Raw genomic sequence first — 21,782 nt, forward strand, 5'->3', positions numbered from 1 at the left:
ATTTATTCAGTCAGTATACTTCTTAATGTTAAACTGATATCAATATGCTACTTGCTAATCAGTTGATGTTTTTGATAATATAGCCAAGATAGCACCCTCCTCCATAAATGAGTGTTTAGCTCTATGATTGTCTCTGAATACTCGAATCTGTGTTTAACCTGCATACTTAATATCTGTTAAACTGGCAGATGCTATACAAGCTAGTAATTCTGAATTCTTATTGCTCATGAATAAAGATCAAGATTGATCCAGCTGGTTATTGATGGATCATAGAGATTTCTGGAAACATTAATTCTAGTAGTTGCTGGCTGTTTAGCTATATCATAGATAGTACTGGAACACTCTTTCCGGGTTTTCCAAATTATACAAGTAGATGGTGCTTATCTTAACATTCCACCAAGGCTCTGTATCTAGTTTCCCGTGAAAGGAGCATGGTAAGAGAGGTTGTAAACTGGTGACAGGAGTTGAGTGTCCACTGGGGACAGGATTCCCCAGGTCGTGATTGCTTTAAAGGGGGATGGGGAATGGAAATAAAAGAGCTGCACTACAAGGATGCTTTAAAAAAAAGTCAGCCTTTATGCTAACTCTTGATTGTATATGAGAAAACTATTAGACTTGTGAAAGTTTGCTACTTTTAATCTGCCCATATCCATTCAAGATGATAACATGAATGCAGTTATATAGTCGAAAGTTACCTTTCAACTATATAAATCAGGTTAACATTCTCAATATGTGTAAAACACAAACTCAGAAAAATTCTAACTGACCCAAGCATGCGAAAAGAATTTATGAACTGGGATTATAAGCAGGCTTCTTCAGTTTTATTCTTGTATTTTTCAGATTTGCGTTTGCTATGTCTTCCGGCATATATATCATATATACTTATCATAAATACTTACTATTTTTGGAATGGAAAATGAATTTAGAGTTCTCTTGCTCTGTCTCCTTCATATTGTTATTTCACCTGTGTGGAAACTAAGGTCCAGTAACCTGCCCAAGGCTGTGTAACTAAAGGCACGTTTTAACATTCCAGGTCAACCAAGCGTTCCTAGTGACAATCTAGCTAGCAATCAAGTCATTTTTTGAAGTATACTCTTTCAAAACACTCAGCTGGATGTTGTGATCTGTGTTCCTTTTGAAAGGCATTAAATAATGGATTAAATGTTGATACCAGTTTTTAAAGTGCCAAGAACCATGCTTATTAAAAATAATTATGGTTGGCGTACAATAGTATATTCATTTCAAGTGTACAAGACAGTGGTTGACAATGGTTTGTATGTTAAATAGGGCAACAGAGCATTTGAACCTATTACATGGAGAATCATGTGACAGTCAGGCTGTCTATAGGTAGCTGTATGTTTCCAGGAATATTACAGTTTTCACATTAATTGTGGTGCGTATTAATATTTATGATGGCACAGAATTGCTGCTATTCTTCTATCATATATTAACTGTTATTTGATGTTTTGCTGATAGCGACATAGTATTTAGTGATGTAGAATTTGTAAAAAGATTACATATGGAGATACATATTTATACACACACACACACAGGCACACCCCCCTATTTTAAAGTGGGAGATTGTTGGAAAGGAAACAAGTATATAGGGCTGTGCCCAAGTAGGTAGGCCAAGACTTTCCAGCTCTACATTAAATCCTAGTCTGCAAAGAGTGTCCCCCTCCCTTATATATGGATCTGCTCTGCATGATTACTCAGTTGTGGGAACACTACCAGATTCCACATCTGCCCTGTATTCACACCCAATGCCCATTACCCAAAACCTAAGCTAACTCCCTCGTCATGGCTGAGATTTCAGCTTTACCACCTCTCCTTTTGGATTACATTCCTTGGCCATTTTCGAATGGGGTGTGGTCATCTGAGTTCTCAGGCCTCTGTCATTCCTTTCAGTCTGTATACTTGTTTGACTTTCTTTGATTTGCTTTTCAACAGCTCACAAGCTGGTACTCTTAGATCAGTTTACTCCTCTGAGTTCTACCCGCCCCCCACCCAACCAAGAGATTCTCAACAGTTTAACAGTTTATTACCCCAAAGGACAGAAAGTTATTCTTGGGGAGCAAAAATATCTAATCTTACTCTTTTCATGTGTAAAGCACAGATACACGTACTGTGTATAAACATACACGTGTACCCATGGCTTTAAAATTCCATAGGTGCCAATTAGGGAAAAAAAATCTTAAAAAGCTCCTTAGTTGGTAATAATGAAAAAAACGTTGAGAAACACTGTACTACACCTATATAACCCTACATCCTTTGTGGACATTTCTACTTGGATGTTACTTAAAAACTTCACACTCAACTTGTTCAGAACTGAAATAATTATTTTCACTGCCCACCCCACCCAAATCTGTTTCTCCTCCTTTCTGTCCAGTTTCAATTAGTGGGATTCTGGGTTTCCATGCCCACGCTGACCCATTAGCTCTGTTCCTGAAGCATTACTCAGGCGATCGTCTTTCGCTGCCTGGGCTATTGCTACAGCTTTTTCAATTACCCTTCCTGCTTCTGTTATTACCCTTGCCCTAATATTTTATCCACATTGCCCTGCAGGGAGCTTTCTAAATTGTTCATCTGATCATCTCTCATCTGTTTAAAAACTCCCAACTTTGTAGGGATCAAAATCCTTTTTCCATTGCCTGACGACCTTTTCCTTTTATTTTCTTGTCTTTTCCTGTCTTGCCAGATTTCTGTCTTTCTAGTCTACCTACTTGTCCTTCCCAACACCCACTTTTATTTTGGAGTCACTGAGATTCCGCAAATGTGTTATTTTCTCCCTCATCCGTGGCCCTTTTCAGCGGCTGCTCCATCTGCCAAGGATGTGAGCTTTAGAATTTTCTTCCCAAACCCCATACAGCTTCCTGTCTACCCGTGGTCAATTCAGATATCATGTACTAATCCTAGATGTACTTTGTGATTATTTTTACTATACTGCTTGTCACACTAGGGTAAATATGTATTTTCTGGGGTTTTTTGTTAGTTTGTTTTTCACTGAACAGCTTCTGAGGATTGGCTCTGTGGTTTCTTTGTTGTATCTCTGGCTCCGGAGGTATCTAATAGGCATTCTGTATGTGTGTGCCGAATGAAGAAATGAACAAATGTCCAGGTTGTTTTAAGTCCCACAATTGTATAGACTTTCAGATTTTTCTGTTTTCCTAGGTATTTACCATATATTTTTCCCCATAAAATGTCATGTACTGGATTGAATTACACTTTTTCCTTCTTTTCAATTGCTATTAATGATTTTGACCAAACAACAATATGTAAAAAAGAGCTTTTCAAGTATTTAAATATTTGCTTTTCCACAATAGAATTAACTAATTTGACAACTTATTTATTCTTATCTACAAAATACAGTATTGACATCATTTAAATAAACATATTTGATCATCTGTTTTTTTTCTCCCTCTCATCCTGCTTAGCTAAAGGACACGAAGTCAGTAGATCAGAAAATAACACTCCTTCATTTTCTGGTGGAAATATGTGAAGAAAAGTACCCTGATATCCTGAATTTTGTGGATGATTTGGACCACTTGGACAAAGCTAGTAAAGGTTTGTATTTTTATAGAAAACATTTAATTGCTCTGGGTCTTTAGTTAGTTCTTAAACACAGAAAACAATGCCTTTTATTTGAACATACTTGGTGTTTTGTCACAGTGTTTTCATTGTGAATATGTCATTTTAAAAATAGGAAACTGTAGAACATTTGTTTCATGAGTTGTCATTATTGGAGCTATGAGTTTAATTTGAATAGATAATGAAGCTCTATATTCAAAAATACATTGTTTTGCCCTTTAAACCTTTGAGTGTTTGCCAGCCCCTCCTCTGCCGCTAAGCCTTCTGGCCAGTGGGAAGCTCTCTTGATCCAGTGTAATTCACAAGCACTTGGGCACAGTTAATCCCCTTTGCCTGAGTCCTAAATCTGTCTCCACCGGAGCTGTTTTTCTTTGTCCTCATGGACACCACACTGCCAGAGATTCCATTCACTCCTTCCTAATGCCCAAATTTCTCACCTGCTTCTAGCCCCGACTATGAGCCTTGATCAGGTTATAAAGGGTTATAGTAAGGATGGGAACTATTATGAATAGTTAGTTATATAATATGATGTAAATGTGATTTTTTTGGCCACCTGAGGAACCTAGTTTTCATTTGTATGTCACATCGATTCTATGGGAAAAAAATGTAATTGGCTCCAAACAACCAATTTATGAATGAATACACATTTGTATGAATATATACAAATGTATAGGTTTATATATACAAAATGTATACATTTTGGAAGACAACTAATTTAAAATGGTGGATTATCCGTTTTTTGTTTGTTTGTTTGTTTTTTAGATTTTTTATTGGGGAAGGGGAACAGGACTTTATTAGGGAACAGTGTGTACTTCCAGGACTTTTTCCAAGTCAAGTTGTTGTCCTTTCAATCTTAGTTGTGGAGGGCACAGCTCAGCTCCAGGTCCGGTTGCCATTGCTAGTTGCAGGGGGCACAACCCACCATCCCACCATCCCTTGTGGGAGTCGAACCGGCAACCTTGTGGTTGAGAGGACACACTCCAACCAACTGAGCCATCCGGGAGCTCAGCGGCAGCTCAGCTCAAGGTGCCGTGTTCAATCTTAGTTGCAGGGGGCAGAGCCCACCATCCCTTGTGGGAGTCGAGGAATCGAACTGGCACCCTTGTGCTTGAGAGCCCACTGTCCCATGTGGGAATCAAACCAGCAGCCTTTGGCATTAGGAGCACGGAGCTCCAACCACATGAGCTACCGGGCTGGCCCCTATCTGTATTTTTTGTATGTTGACCGCTGGTCATTAGTAATATCAAATTATTTTGTAATCTGTTTTTTATTGTTAAAATTGGAATTTGTCAACTTATAGAAGGATACTTTTTTCCATATTATAGTGACTATTCTTTCTTAAATTAAAAAAAATATCAATCACTTTTATCATTCCCTACCCCCTTTCATTAGTTTTTTTCTTTGACAAAATGAGGGTTGTAGCACTTGAGCTACAAAAAAAGCATGTGATCAGATGAGAAGTTCTTTGCCACTTTTTCCTAACATTTATGTTTCTTTAAAGTGTTCATCTCATGTAGCCTGTGGAGAAAGGGGGAAGCTGGAAATATTAGTCTGGATTTTTAAACTAGTCTGGATTTTTAATATTAGTCTGGATTATAAGATTTTTAAGTTAAACTATTTTACTTTTCACTTCCGCCTCATCATCTAATGATATTGCTTACTTGTGCTACCTTAATGTGTCCTTGGTATCAGATTGTGTGTGTGTTTGTGTGTGTAAGTGAAATGTAAGAATGGAAATAATCCAAATTATTTTCTTAAATAATGTGAGATAGGGCCAACGAGCCCAGACAAAAGAAAAACATTAAAAATAACTAATTGATACTCAAAATAGCTTTTAAGTGGCTCTTTAACTTAGGGAAGGCAGCTTTCCTAAAATGAGATTCCTAAAATTAGATTTTGGTATAAAATTGGAATAAATGGGATGAAAAAGAATTGAAAATGGATAATTTTGAAGAATGTTAAAGTTGGTAAGTAACAGAGTGCTAGATGAAAATAGGGGTGCAAAGTGCCTCGAAATATAGAGGAAATTCTTTTTCTATGGAAAAGGAGTTGAGTAGTTAATAGCTTCTATAAACATTAGGACTTTAGCAAGAATTAAAGCAGTGCAAACATTTTCTGCTAACAGCAGTTTGCATTTCTGATCCCTTCATCATCTTTCCTACTGGTTCTAAAACCGAACAGTAAGCCTGAACACACTTGTTTTTCAGATGCATTTTTTATCATCGAATTTATTTTCTAGCAATTTTTGTTCATAAAATAAGTTCTTAAAGTACCATTTATCTATCTTTATTCTTCTGACTGTACTTAAAATTCCGTATAAATATTATGATATTTTGCTTTTGAAAAATATTTCACTTTCCTAAGGGCATGCAGAGTTGTAACTTGGTAATTAGATTCTTCTGTTTGTTTTCTTTTTTGGTGTTTCTATGGGTCATTCTGAGGCCTAGGGGAGTTTTAGTTTCCATCTGCTAAAGCTGAGGCACACATATGCGGACAGGTCAGCAGATACTGTTAATGTGTTTCACTGGGAGCGGCCACCTTCACTTCTGAAATACAATAACCATCGCTGAGATAATTTTTTATAGTGTAGGTGATTGTTGAGCATAATTTCTTTTTATGCTTATATTATCCCGTTAATGAATGAGATTTTAGAGGAATAAATGTAATGTTTTGGATCAAAAAATCTGTTTGCTTTGGAGAATTTCAATGCTCTTATATATCATTATTTAAAAGTTTCCAGATTCGAAATCTCCTCAGTGGGCTATCACATGAATTAAAAAGTACCTTTATTTTTGAGACATAACAAATCCTGGCCATTAGGTACTCCTGGATCAGCAGGGGAAGCTTTCATTGCAACTAATGAGCTTATCTGTCTGACAATTTTCAAAAATATACTTCATTAGGGCTGCTTCTTTTCTAAGAGATAATGGCTTACAGCTTTTCTGTTGTAGTTCTGTGAAAATATTTTGGGTCATTATTGTATTTCTATATACCTTTGTAATATTTCTTCCCTTTCTGGACTTCTAAGGGTTGAATATATTTTTTCCCTTGTCTAAACAGGTGAAATTAATGAACTCTAATCTAGGAAAGTTTCGTTGGTTATTTCATATAACCTGTTTTGTTATTAAATTGGAATCATCTTTTATACATGAGTAGGAAATACGACAAAACTGTGGGGTTTGGGGGTATATTAAAATAAAACTAAGGTAAGTTTACAGTGTCACCTTGTTTAGCTCTCTTTTTTAGGGTTATCTTAGCTCTAACATATATTTCCGTGCTTCCCTAGATAGTCAACTGTGAATTCTAGAAATGCCATTGTTGTCCAGTCTGTACCTTATTCATTCATTCATTCATTCATTCATTCATTCATTCATTCATTTAATAAGCATACGTTGTATGATTGATTACTCTGTCAGAAACTGCTTGCTGCCCATCCAATGTATAGTTTCTGTGTCTTAGTGCAATCCAGGCTCCCTCCCTTGTATCTGGCTTCTGTCCTAACTGGTTCCTCCCTCGTACTCTCCATATCCTTTACTTCTTCCTCTTCTGCTGTACAACATCTAAGTATTGCTGTTATTAACCGATACTGAGTCCTTTTTTCTTCTCCCTATAGCTTCTCTTCAGACGATGTCTTCAGTTCCCCAGGCTTATATACTATCATAACATTAGTGACTTACAAATTTATATCCCAGATTCTCCTTCCAACTCTGTATGTGTATATCCAACAGCTTATGTGCCATCTCCAGCTTCATCTCAATATATACATCACAATATGGCCTAAAATGTGGTTCTTTATTTCTGTACCCTTAACCTCTCGTCCCCAAAATTTATTGACTCAAGAAAATCCTCCTGAGCCCTCTTCCATCTATTCCTTGATCTCTTTGCCCTGTTTCTTGACAGGCTTCAACACCCAACTGAGAGCTGTGTGGTAAATTGTGTCTAAGTTAAGTCTGTGGGAAGAGGCAGCTGCAGTCTGGAATGCTGTCTAGTTCTCTCCTTCATCAAGTGACTTCAAATAAATGTCACCTTCCATTTGGAGCTCTTTCCTCGTCCCTACTGGGGACCTCACCTAAGTTTCTGTGTATTCTACTCTTTCCTTAAGGATAAATTCATAGGCTTTTCCAGAAAAATCTTACAACACTGTTTAAAAATTCCTACTCTAGACTAGACACTGTTTCTGGAGCTGCTGTGAGTATAATTAGCTTCTAGAGAAAGTGCAATATTCAGTGTATTATCAGAATGGATTTAATCATTGCCCAGTTCTAATTTTGTTACTTTTTTTGTTTGTTTGTTTCCACATTTTTAGCTTTCAGGAGGAGCATTCTTTGATATCTTGTATTTGATTTTTTTTTCCTCTCCATTTTATAGACCTCTCTGCTTTTAAGGTTTTGTTTGCTTTTAACTAGTAATTTCTTGGTCTGACCCAAATATTTGTCTACCCAAATACATTTCCTGGTTTCCAATTCCTTGTGATTTTCCAACATTTTATGATAAATGCCTTACTGAATTCCCAGTGTTTATCTTTTATTCACCTACTGTGAACACTTAGAGTACTTAATTTCCAGGTGGCTGCCACCTGGAAACTGCATAATGTTTGAAAATTTCAAATTCATCTGCTATAACAAGCAGAAAGCATTTTCAAAGGCTAACATTAACCTCTTTATGCTATAGATTTCCAAAAATACTAATTACAGTTTATTAGTGAGTTTGATATATATTTTGAATACTCAGTACTACTAATTCAATTGCAGAAAATTTTAAATGTGTATTGTCAATGGATAAAAATGTTTATTGTGCAACAGAATTAACAGCATAACTAACATAGTGTTAGTTGGAACCTTGTGTCATCAAGGTTATATAAGTTCGGACCTCATCATTTCATGAGATACATAGGTCATTTCATGTTTCAAACCAATTGTAGGATATTAAAATTTTTGAAAATACATATTAGTAGTGTACATGTCTATCAATATAATGAAGTAATTTGACAGAACACACTGTTAGGGGGCATTTATGTTAAAATAATTTTGTTAGAGAATACAACTGTAGGATATTGCTTTCATTGAATTGTCAATGAAGAGCACAGAAATATATGCTGTTTGGGGCTGACTTCTGTCCCCATACTTTGAAGGCCTAACCCCATGCCTCAGAAAGTCACTGTATGTGGAGATAGGGCGTTTAAAGGTAATTAAGTTAAAATGAGTCCTATAAGGTGGGCCCTGATTCAACCAGACGAGTTACCTTATATCAAGAGCAAATATAGACCCAGAGAAACACCAGAGACATGTGCGTACAGAAGACCACCCATGTGAGGACACAAAGAGAAGGTAGCCATCTGCACGCCAACGAGAGAGGCTTCAGGACAAACCAAACCTACTGACACCTTGATCTCAGACTCCAGAACTGTGAGAAAAAGGATTTCTGTTACTAAGCCTCCCAGTCTGCGGTACTTTGTGTTTGGCGGCCCCAGCAAACAAATACACTAACTTTTCTCGCTTAGAGTTTTTTGTCTGTACAGTAGAGTAGCCCGTACTTAATCATGTTTTATTTTATCAGAGCAGTTGAAGAAACAGTCATAGACCTGCAGTGTTGGATGTTCATTCACTAGTAGTCAATAAAGGAATATCAAAGGTTCTTGTACAAACCATGAATTATCACATGATTTTAAATAATTACAAGGATGCCTCAATTCCTTGTTTGAATATCCATGACACATAAATTAGTGCATGTATAAGGAAACATTGAGGTATTTGACGTATTCTAAATAAATACATTCACAAATATTCAATGTCAGGGTTAGAGCTATGGCATCGCCTACATTTTATTTTAGAATGCATTAATTTACACTGCAATGTGCTAAGTTTTCTTTTTGTTTTTGTCTTTTACTCACTACCGTGTTTCCCTGAAAATAAGACCTAGCTGGACAATCAGCTCTAATACTTCTTTTGGAGTAAAATTTAATATAAGACCTGGTCTTATTTTACTATAAGACCGGGTATAATATAATATAACATAATAATATAATAATAATATAATATAATATTATATTATATAATATATAATACAGGGTCTTATATTAATTTCTGATCGAAAGAAAGAAAAAAGAAATCGGCTTCTGATTAGAGCCGATTGTCCTGGTAGGTCTTATTTTTTGGGAAACGGTATATTCCTCTGAATATTTATTTACCACTTATCCTTGTTTTGCTACTATAATACTTGTAATTTTATAAAATGCAAGTAGCTGATAAAGGTACACTGAATTCTATTGACACTTTTCCAAAAGGGAAGACATGGATAGATGATTTTGCTTTTTCATTTTTATTTTTTTTATTATCCAATGGACATAGTGTAAACATTTGGTGTTTCCTAGCTGTATAGCACCCGTTCTACAGGTAGATGGTAGAGTAACAAGCTACATCTGTAAAGCTAGTCTGTGCCTCCCATGTAGTTAGGTCGCAATGATCTAATTTGATGATCTGTAGCCATCTAGTAACTATCCTTAGGAATCACAAAATCATTTTACTATTGCCACAAGCCCAGTATAAAAAAATGATAAATTTATTTTAAAAGTGTAATTCACATATAGAATTGCATATGCTTACTAAAAGGGCAGTATTTGTAAAGTTTTACATTCAACAAATGAACACTTTTAACATAAAAGGTATGATGAAAAATAATGGGGTCAATCACAAGGTAATTACAGGACTTATGAAAAATATTGATAGTGCACTTGTGAGCTCAGTGTACTGGTGAGGAGCCATAGGTCCAAGTTGTCAGATGGACAGCGTTTTGTTTTAAATCCTGCACATTTATTTTCAGGGATTATCTATGCAGAGTTGGCATCAGGAGTTCAAGTTGGACATTCTTATGTAGTTGGACTCTTTTATAGTGCAAATATAACCTATTTTGGAAAGCAACAGAATGAAAAATAGAAAGACCATGGCCAAAATCCCTAGAAGGATGAAGGAGTCTGTAGACTGACATTGAAGAACGCTAGGCATGGAGGAACTACTTGCAGCTAAAGATTGTTTTTTGAGATACTGAGCTAGGAACATTTCCTGAGTCGGCTCTGCTTGGGCTGATGGATGATGATGAAGAAGAAAACAACCTCAGGAAGACCTGTCTATCTTTTGGGAGGTTAGCAGACGGAAAGTGGCATCACTACAGCATCAATCTTTTCGAGAAACTAACAGTTTACAGTGTTTGCAGATTTTTGGCCAGCTACAGATTTGAAATAGCTACTCAAACAGTTCTATCAGTGTCACCTATGAGCCATAGCTAGCATCAAGTAACAGGACAGACCCACAGTGACGACCAAGGTCTTGGAGCTCTCTTAGACTGCTGGCTGTAAAATAGTATTTACAGCTCCGCCGTTTTGCAACATCGAGTGGGAAATTACAAACAAGGTAGATGAAAGAAAATTTCAGAATGAGAGCATGCTGACAGATAGCTTCACACAGCAAATCTATGTGCTGTAAAAGAAACCGACGTAGTGGATGAAACCAACACGTGGCAGTCTGCTGAATCTCATTGCTCGCAAGCTTGACATAGAACTGAATGGGGGAAGAACTACCCTGTTTTTCTGAAAATAAGATCTAGCCAGACCATCAGCTCTAATGCGTCTTTTGGAGCAAAAGTTAATATAAGAACCAATATTATATTATATTGTATTATCTTATCTTATCTTATCTTATCTTATCTTATCTTATATTATATTATATTATACGTGTATTGTATAAGACCTGGTCTTATATTATAGTAAAATAAGATCGGGTCTTATATTAATTTTGGCTCCAAAAGACGCATTAGAGCTGATTGTCCCACTAGGTCTTATTTTGGGGGAAGCACGGTAGGGAGCCTACCCGATGTTGCAGGGAGAATTGCCCTCCGCTCCCCAGAAACCAGGTTATGTTTATGCAGCTCACAAAATCTTGAGTTAGTAGTTGTATTAGTTTTATAGTGTGCCATAACTAATTGCACACTAGGTTGCTTTATACCACAAATTTATACTGTACCTGTTCGGGAATACAGAAGTCTGAAATCAAGGTGTCAGTAGGATTGGTTCCTTCTAGGGGCTCTCAGGGTGGAACCATCTAGTGCCTCTCAAGGTCTAGTCTGCCTGCAATCCTTGGTGTTTTTCTGCCATCATTTTCATATTGCCCTCTTCTCTGTATCTCTGTGTCTCTGTGTCTCCTCATAAGGACACCGGTCATTTGATTTAGGGCCTACCCCAAATCCGGGATGATTTCGTTTCAAGATCCTTAACAGGTTGCCTCAGCAAACATGCTATTTCCAAATAAGTCATGTTCTGAGGTGCTGGGTGGACATAAGTTTTGCGGCGCCAGTATTCAACCCACTGCAGTCATCCATGGCTGATGGAGGTAGGAGACAGCACCATCATATTTGAGGATTAAGAAACTGTTAAGGGAAATTACACTGATAGGGATATATGGAAAGAATTCATCATTATGTTGTGAAATATTTTGGTGTGTAAGGGGTGTTGTTGATGAGCTTGTGAAACACCCTTTTCTTGTATCATCATACGCAAATAAATACTAAAGCAGTTAAAACGAAAATGTATAATGTGCCTCTGGGTTTAAGGAATTTTTATTGGCAGGCAGTGACAATTATTAGGTCGTTGCAAATGTAATTGCGGTTTTTGCAATTACTTTTGCACCAGCCTAATGTAATTACTCCAATAAGTGATTTCAGTGGACAAAATAATAACATGACTCCAATTAGATTAGAAAGGCGTTATATTATGGGAGAACCTGTTATTACTGTGACGCGAGACAATGTGGATTCAAACCCAGATCTACCCGTTGCTAGAGGTATAAACTTGGATGAGTTTCTTTATTCTAGGACTTAGTTTACTTACCTATAAAATGGGGATAATTGCAGGACTTAATTCAGAGGTATGTAGTGAGGATTAAATAGGTTAGTATGTGTAAATATTTATAAAACTTTAATAGCACCTAGTAAGCACTGTATAAATATTGTCTACGTTTGTTGTGGTGGTTGTTGTTGCTGTTATTTTTTTCAGGGATTATTTCTTGTTGACTCACATCTGCCTATGGTGCCGTTAATGCTGCATGTAAACATGAATCTCTGGATACTGTATTATTATAGAAGTTTCATATGCATTCTCAACTTATGTGAGTGGATTCCAACTGTGTCTTCCTGAGACTTATGCAAACTTTGGACTGCAAGGCCAAGAACTTTATAGGTTTATGCTATTGAAAACTCTTCGCACTTTTCTAAAAATTAGAGAATAATGGCCATATAGGAAATTGCACAAATCCTAAGTGTACTCAATACATTTTCACCACCTGGCCATACTAGCATATGGAATGGAATTTGGAAAATGGGTTCTATTTTCCCTCCTGTGCTTCATTCAGCCTGGCACATTATTTTTATTTTATATTTTGGACTTTGATAGAAGATTTTGTTTGAAAAGGGGTTTCTACTACTAAACAACCTTTAAGAACAAACTAGTCTTTGGCAAACTCTTCAACAACTTGGGGGGGTTTTGTTGTTGTTGTTATGGACATGTTGTATTTGCATGTCGTTTAAAAAACAAATTTATCAGCCCAGAATTATTAAAGAATGCCATATGGAAATATGAACGGACACTTAAGATAAATAATATAAGTGATAGAAACATCTAAAAAGAGATTTACTCACTTTGATAGGGAAACCTAAAGAAAATGTTCTTCTGCTGTTCCCGGTCTCCTCTCAGAAGAAGTCATCTTTAAGAATAAATTCAAAATTGATCAGTAGGGAGACCCTTTTGTTATGTAAATACGTCTATCACTGTGATGGCAGTTTCTCAGCAGCTGTCTGTTAGACGACATATTTTAAGGAAAAAAGAACTAGCGCTCCTTAATAGTTTTTGATATGTTTTGACCCTATTAGGAAAGAACTCATTCCAGAAAGTTTTTTGACCTCTCCCTGCAGAGCAGACACTGTCCTAGGCACTAGTATTTAGCAAGGATTAGACTTGACTTTGAGTGACAGAAAACAAAGAAGAAGAAACCAGTGACTTAAATAAGATCCATGCATTCATTACTTTATCAGTTGTCTATTTAATGCCTCTTCTGTCCGTCCCAGATACTGTATCGGGTACTGGATAGAGTCCAGGAACATAGAAGTGTCTGCTCTGTTGAAGTTTACATTTTAGGTGATCCATACAGAATGTAAACCAAAGAAAGAAATCAGCCTACATTATGTCAGATGGTTAGCATTGGAGTTCCAGGGCAGGGTGTTTGCAGTTTAGGCTGAGTGGTCAGAGAGGCCCTGGAGACAAGGTGGCCTTTGTGAAGGATGTACTTGGTTATTTCACGGAAGCACTCTAGGCTTCTCTAAGGACGAGCAATTGTAGAGGCCCCCAGGTATGGAAGTGAGACTGTAACAGAGGAAGGGAGGGGAAGTGTAACAGGAGATGAGGTCAGAAAGGTAGCATGTGTAGGACATGACTGGCCATGGTAAGCGTCTGCCTTTACTCTTAGATGGGAAGCCACTGGAAGGCTTTCGAACAGAAGAATGACATCTGAATTGCATTTTCAAATGATCACAGTGGCTGCTATATTGGGGGTGGGAAATTTAGGAGAAAATGACAGGAATGGGGAAACCCTGGAATGCTTTAATAATCCAGGGGAGAGGTAATATTGGCTTGAACCAGGAGGAGCTAGCAAGGAGGGTAAGAAGGATTTAGGCAATGAATCTACTTTGAAGGTGAAAGCAACAGGATTTCCTCTGTGATTGAGTGTGTGGGGGAGGAGAAAAAGAGAGGGGTCATAAAACCAATCATTGACTGAGATGTAGGAGCAGATTTGAGGAGGAAGATAAGAAGTTCCAATTTGAAAATGTGAGTTTAAGATGTCTATTACACATCGAGGAAAGATGTCTAGTAGGCAATTGGAGTTCAGGGGAAAGAGCTAGTCAGGAGAAAAAAGATTGGAATTTTTCAAATCCAGAGGTGTGCAGTCCAGGACTTGTTAGGCCGCATGGTCTCTGGAGGCCAAACTTGAAAACTTGTCTCCTAAGTCAGTCAATCTATCCTTAACATTTACCATGAGACATTTTAAAAGCAGTAACACCACCCTCCCATACACACGCACACAAAACTATCCTGAGGGGACATTTTGAATGTTGTTACCAATATCTGTATTATGGACCTCTTTTGTTTAATAGTTACCATGTTTTTGAACATCTTATTTAAAAAAAGAATTCTCACATTCTTACAGGTAAACATGGCTTTCTGTGCGATAGGCTTCTCCCAGTGATAGTGTTTTCTAAGGAGCTGTTTTGCCTTTAACACCCTCTTTATAGTTGCGGAAGACAAGGTGCTTGTTTCTCTGCAGCCTTAGAGAAATGGGTCAGTAGAATTGACCAGCACCCTTTCGTTGCCTCTGCTTGCCTTCTACCTTCCCTCTTTCCAGGTTCCATGGCAAATATCGGCAGTCTTGCAGTGTGGCGTTAACAATAACAGCAAAACCCTCACTGCATATAGTACAGTAAGTTAATTGGGGAATGCACATGGTGATGTATTATTATATGGATTCCACTAGTAATCAGAGCAATGGGAAGAAAGAAAAGCTGAGCAGAGGAAGGTAAGACATCTGTTGAGGATAACGGGCTACTGGCTGAGCCTCGCTTTTTCCAGTTTACCTTTTCCTGTTACGAACTCAGCTGCAGTTTATTTTGAGTTTTTTTAACCATCTTGTTAGTTTTGTACTTTTTCACAATAGTAATGGGCGTTATAATGATATTCTAGAAGGTAGATTTTGTTATGACCCTATTTAATGTTCAGAATTTATTTTTTTTAATGCTACTGAGGTTATTCTCCATCCAATTTATTATTTTTAACTTGCATTTATAAAATATTCTCATAGTTTTATGAAATGTCTTTTATATTACAATCATCTAGGAAAAATTATTTTGTTGGGAGCCTGAAGTGCTATAGCCTCTAGTTTCCCTCACAAAACAGTTGTGCAAATGAGTCTAGGAAGGTTGATTTAGGTTGAATGTTTATATTGCTTTATGATAATAAGTTGTTGTTGAAGCATTCTTTAAAGAAATCAATTTCCCTGGACTCATCATGATACTTCAGAGTGAATGTGACATTCTTAGTAAGTTTGTTATGAAATAATGACCTACAAGTCCAGGAGATAGTCACAGATGATTATTATTTAATTACAAAGATTACTTAAATGTGTGTAGCAATCTCCACTCTCCTTTCTTATTTGAAATATTAACCTGGTAAATCATAGAGGCCATCATATTACAGAAAGCCTGTGTTCATTATTGCTTAAATATTTATAGTTCTGATTTTTAACTTTTATTCAAAGCTGCTTTAACACCTCTAGTGTATAATTATCATAATGACAAGGCACTTGAAGACAAGTCTGTGTCTTAGAATTTAAGGTTTTATATATTCAGTCTTTTGTATTTTCGTATTTCATTTTTAATGCTTTTATCTCGAGAGGTTAAAGTTAATTCCAAAATCCATTCCTTCAACAAATGTTTGAGTGTCTGCACTATGTTGTAAGTGAAGATGCAAAGAAGGATAAAATATAGTGTCTTCCTTTTAGGAATCCCCATTCAATTTGGGAGAGGAAGACTCATAAAAAAAGATCAAAGTAGTATAAGTATTTGCAAAGATGAGAAAATTACCAGGTATAGTGGGTAGGGAGGACACCTCACCAAGGGGTTAGCTGTGGTTTTTGACTCTATAATTTTATAAATAGAAGTGACTGGTGTAATGGGCAAGGCAGATATATCCAGCATCAGGTACAGAATGGATGAAGAGGGATAAGGGGTATGGGAGAAGGATGTTGTTTTGGAATTAAATGTGGCTGAATAGGAAGTAGAGCCAAGCCAGGTTGTGCATGGAGCTCAGATGTTGTCCTGTAAGCAGCTTCCTGGCTGGTTTTAAGCAGGGAAGGGATATCTTTAAATTAATGTTTGTCAGGAGATCCCCATGTACAGTGTGGAGAAGGCACTGGAGAAAAACAGGAGGAGTCCAGAGATCAGAGAAGAGATAAGTGTGTTTCAGATGACTTGATTTGTGTTCCAGCAAGCAAGGAGTTAGGTACTATTTGCCAAGTAAAATGTGAGGGATGTCATGATTGTTTGGATCTGAGAGTTGTAGGGAAAGGAAGGCTCAAGACTGGCAGGTTTCTAGTATAGGAAACAGAATTCATGGTTCTGCTGTCCACTGACTGTGGACATTACAGATGGGCAGTTGATAGAGGGCAGAGACACATGATGTCTAAGGTGACAGAGACATCCCTTCTGACTGAATATTAACCGAGTGAAATGCAAAAGTTGAAATTACCTTAAATAATCTAATGATGGTTATGTTTTATTACTTTTAAATAATGAAAAGAAATAAGAAAAAAATAAGATTTGATTTGTTGGTCAAGAAATGGGAGAAAGCCGAAAGATAAAATTCATGGCCTGGTCACATCCAGACACTCTGGTAAATTAACACTTCTTTGAGGGTGTACAATGTAAAACCCTCTGTTGTAATTCGAATTTCTAATATTAAAAAAATGCAGTCACTGACCTCAAAAACTTGACACATGTGAAAAGTGTGCCTCAAATTATGTTTGAAGATGTAAATAGGAGCTATCTATGGAATATAATTGCTGAAAACCAAAAACATTCAGGAAATGCTTACCCATCAGATGACCCTAAACATTCGACTGTGTGTTATCGGGCTAGAATTTGCACGTGAGTTTCTGTCTTCCAACTGTGCTTTGGTCTCTATTTAAAAACCAACAGTGAAAAGTTGGTTAATTGCACTTAAACCCTCCTAACTGTGTAATGTACAAATAATGTATTGAGAGACTGCTGATGAAGTGTTAAGTAATGGCTTAGTGGGGTTTCCATCCGTGCAGTTGCACAGAACCATTTTTTAAGATGGCTTCCTTACTCTTTATGATGTCAGCCTTAAATGTTTGAATACGCCCCAAACATGCCCAATATGTTACTCTTGAAATGAACAACTTTTCTTCTTACTTTGATTTCCACAACACCGTTCCTGGAATGATAATGATGGTGATGATTTTCTTTACTTTTCCTTTGATTCTAATATTACTTATTTCAATTGGTAAGCTCTTCATTTCTTACTGAGTTCTCAGAATAAGAGTACCACCACATAGTGCATGCACTCTACTTTTTTGTTTTAAAACTTGATCTCTTATGAAATATCTGTGTGGTCCAAAAAGTAGGCGAGATCCTTCCCATTTCACTGATTTGGGAACTGAACCATTGAGAAGTTGCTTCCAATCACAATGATAGAACATAGTTACTGACCACTGACTATTAAGGAGTTGGCTAAGGCTCAGTGGGTCAGCTAATAAGCCTTCCATCTGAACTGTGATCCCATTTCTTACCTCACTCACTGGGAGGGGTCTATGTTCAAATCCAAGTAGCTGAGGGCAGCCCAGGAAGTTAGACAGCTCTCAGGATGACAACCCAGGAATCAAAAATGTACTTCTCTTACACCTGGAGTTTTGCACTCTGACCAGACACGCTTTTCGATATCCGTGTGGCATAGTGAAAAAAATATGTATTTGTTCTTTTTCTTGGTTTCTGACATAGAGCTCCTGAAAATCTTTTGACTTTCTTAAGTAAGAGTGTATTTTGTATGCCAATGAGATGACTCCTGTGCAGATGGGGGGTGGGGGGCACTAGAGAATTTCAAAGTGGCAGCGGGGAGGGGCACTGCTGGTTGCCAGAGCCACTAAGCATGTGATGAGAGGGTTAGAACTGTCAGTCCACCCTTTGATCTTCAGGGGTAGGAGAAGGGGTGCAGATTGAGGTTAATCAATCATACCTTGTCATGAAGCTTTCATAAGTACTAGGCAGCAAACGAGCTAAGGAGGTTTCTGTGTTGATGAGCACATTACGTGCTGGGAGGGTGTGGAGAGGACGCGAAAGCCCCACCACCTGTCCCCTCCCTCCATTCCTTGCCCTACGAATGTCTTCCGTTTGGCTCTTCCTGGGTTGTATTCTCTACACTAAAACTGTAATGACAAGTATTACTTTCCCGAGTCCCATTGAGTCATCCTAGCAAATTGTGGAAAATAAAAGGAAGATGGCATGCGAACCTCTGGATTTATAGCCAGTTTGTCAGAAGCATGGGTGGTTCTTGGGATTTGTGACTATCATGGGAGGTGAGGGCAGTTTCGTGGGACAGAGTTCTTAAACCTGTGGGGTGTGTGCTAACTCCAGGTAGTATCTGAATGGCATGGAAGACACTCAGTTGGTGCTGGAGAATTGGTAGGTATTGGAATGATGTCAGAAAAAAAACAAACCAACTGTGTTCCCTCCCAATGTTTGCCTTTTGGTTTTTGTACATGGGAGTCCCTCAGAATTTTATATGTCCTTTCTCTAGATCTTTCCCATACTTGATGCGTACATAATAAAATTGTATCAGCAGACTAAATCATAGTATTTTAAGCATGTGATTTTGTTCAGTGGTGTGTTACCACATTAACTTAAAGTGCATTTAACAAACACATAGTAGCATATCTATCTGTCATCCATCCATCCATCCATCCATCCATCCATCCATCCATCCAGAATGCTTGGGTATATTCTCTGTTTAACCATATATGGATTATTTGGTATTGTACTGGGCAGGAATATATGAATAAACAGTCATGTGAAAACAATAGCTGTGTGCATAAGTGTTTTTACAGACAGGTAGATAAGGGTTGTAAAAATAAAAAAATATATGTAATTAATAATTTAATACCTAAATGGTTAAAAATAAAGTCTGGTAAACTGCCAGAGTTCAAATTCTGGCTTCACCACTTGTGAGATGTTTGACTTTTCAGCCATGCAACTCTAGTTTTGTCATCTGTAAAATGGGGATAATAACAATATCTATTTCATAATATTGTGAGGATTTAAAAAAAATTAATGCAGAACACTTAAGACAGTGCATATACACTCAGTAAATTTTAGCTATTAGTATTATTGTCCCTTACAACCATTACAACTATTATGACTACTGTTATTATGCTACTAATACACTTCTTTTTTAAACCTAATTCATAACATAACGTGGTTGTATGGCTTACAAACTCTTCTAAGCACATATTCATTGACAGCAAGATATATGGGGGACATGAGTTTAATCAATTGAATTAATTAGTGCCTTAAAAATTGTTGTGATAGAACACTTCATGCACTCTATTCTTGGAGTTATTGTCTCAATTTTAAGGATCACAGAAAGGGGAAACAAGTAGCAAAAAACTATAGAGAAAATATACACCATTATAACTTGGACTGGCTTCACTACAGTGGGAGCCAAAGGTTAAAGTACCATCACTCTTTAGGCATAAACAGCAATTAGATGTGACTGAAGAGTTCAGTCTTTGGACTCATTAAACATTGTATCTGACAGTTAGCTTGCTAATTGTGTTTACAACAAAATAAGGTTTTCTTAACAACTATAAATATGTTAGAACAGCAAATATTATTTTGTGTACAGGTAGTTCAAAAAGCAAAAATAAAACTCCATATTCTTATGCGACAACATTTCTCATGCCTCCCTTCTATTCCATTCTTTGGAATCAAGGTTGTGAACCATAATTTTTTTTGTTTTGTTTTTTTTATAACACAATCCCATTTGGTTGGGCAATTAGGTTGCTTTCAAGGATATTCTCATCCTCACAGATGAAACATGACTTACACCTCTTCCTCAGGATTAATTTGAAATCTGAAAATGCTTAAGAACCTAGAATTATTATATGTATTTTTAATATTTTCACATTAGTGGGAGTCAAAAGAAGTTTTAAATAAAATTTATTTGTACCTAAAGCAAATATCCAAGTTTGGTTTGAGCCACTATTTCTTCTTTATGTATTGTTAATTTTTTTTCTGATATCATCTAAGATTGACTATGCAAAAATATTAGAAAGTGATAGTTAATGTCTGTCTTATTGGGTGGCCAATAAATATATACTGAGCGCTTAAGTGCCCTTCTTTACCATTTGTTCCTTTATGTGCACTGAGAGCAACACTAAGTCAAAGAAAGCAAGTCTTTATGAGATAACAAACACAGATTGTGCTCCGGATACCAGCCAGTCAAGAAAGTTTGACATTTGTTCCACCCGTTCCTCAAATCGCCTCTGATACCTTTCATTCCTCTTGTAGACCAGCTTGGACAATAGAGAACACTTTCCCCCATCATCTTCATGTACTCACTGTTCCCTCTCAAACATATCATGATTTTGAAAAATGCTAAATTATATTGATCTAAGTTTAATTTTTAAAATATAGTGTTTCTTTGCCTCTGTATCTGAACGGACTAATTATTTTCACAGGGCTCAAGAACGCTGGTTTTAAACAAAACGTTTCTTAAAAGTGTTTGTTCATGTGAGCATTTTCTGAATTTCATCTAATGTCTTAAAGACCCATACTAATTTCCTTTATGCCTGATTTTGAAAATTGAAAGATTTAAAAAAAATAGTGAAATTTACCTTTTCTTTATTATAGTGAATGTTCTTACTTTAATATTGTAAGGTTTTCACAAAATGTTTTGTTTCTAGAGTGTTTTACCTTTTATATATTATAATTTTGTCCTTTCAAGGCATTTAATATACTCTCTTTTAGTCTCTGTAGAAACGCTGGAAAAGAATTTGAAGCAGATGGGAAGGCAGCTTCAACAGCTTGAGAAAAATTTGGAAACCTTTCCCCCTCCTGAGGACTTGCATGATAAGTTCGTGACAAAGATGTCCATATCCTTTTGATATCTAAGTGACTTAAGTTACTCGTCAACTAGAATTGCAAATTATTTGATGTTTCAAGTACACTTGCATAACCAGAGATCATTGCATAACCAGAGATCATTCTATAGTACCAAATTATAGGTTTAACCTCTGCCTTCTTGCAGGGAAATCGATCAACGTGCTTATCCATCATCAATAATACAGAAATGTATTCTATTGTTTTCAATTTTTTTCCTTTATATCAACTTGGATGATATTTTTCACTCATTTTTTTTCCTTCCAAATGCCCTGTTTCCTTCTGATGTGAGTGGTAAATTGAAAAATTAAGGAAACTCAATTTGAGAAAGTTTGAGTTCAACATCATGATGTGACTTTGGTATTTTGAAATGTTTCAGAAAGCAGATAAAGACTTTATAAATTGGTGTGAACAGTAAGCTTAATTTC

General features: G+C 36.7%; 1 protein-coding gene across 4 annotated transcripts in view; it reads left to right on the plus strand.

The window, feature by feature from the left end:
- DIAPH3 (diaphanous related formin 3) overlaps nucleotides 1-21,782 on the plus strand; it is a gene marked incomplete at its 5' end in the record, with an annotated part of 440,633 nt that overhangs the window by 259,768 nt on the left and 159,083 nt on the right. For all 4 annotated transcript variants that reach the window (XM_081046382.1, XM_081046383.1, XM_081046384.1 and 1 more), the window contains 2 exons: nucleotides 3,435-3,564; nucleotides 21,223-21,349. In XM_081046382.1, coding sequence (XP_080902508.1) covers nucleotides 3,435-3,564; nucleotides 21,223-21,349 — 257 coding nt within the window. The remainder of the gene's footprint in view (nucleotides 1-3,434; nucleotides 3,565-21,222; nucleotides 21,350-21,782) is intronic.

This window comes from Rhinolophus hipposideros (assembly GCF_964194185.1).
Source record: "Rhinolophus hipposideros genome assembly, chromosome: 4".
NCBI classification, from domain to species: domain Eukaryota; kingdom Metazoa; phylum Chordata; class Mammalia; order Chiroptera; family Rhinolophidae; genus Rhinolophus; species Rhinolophus hipposideros.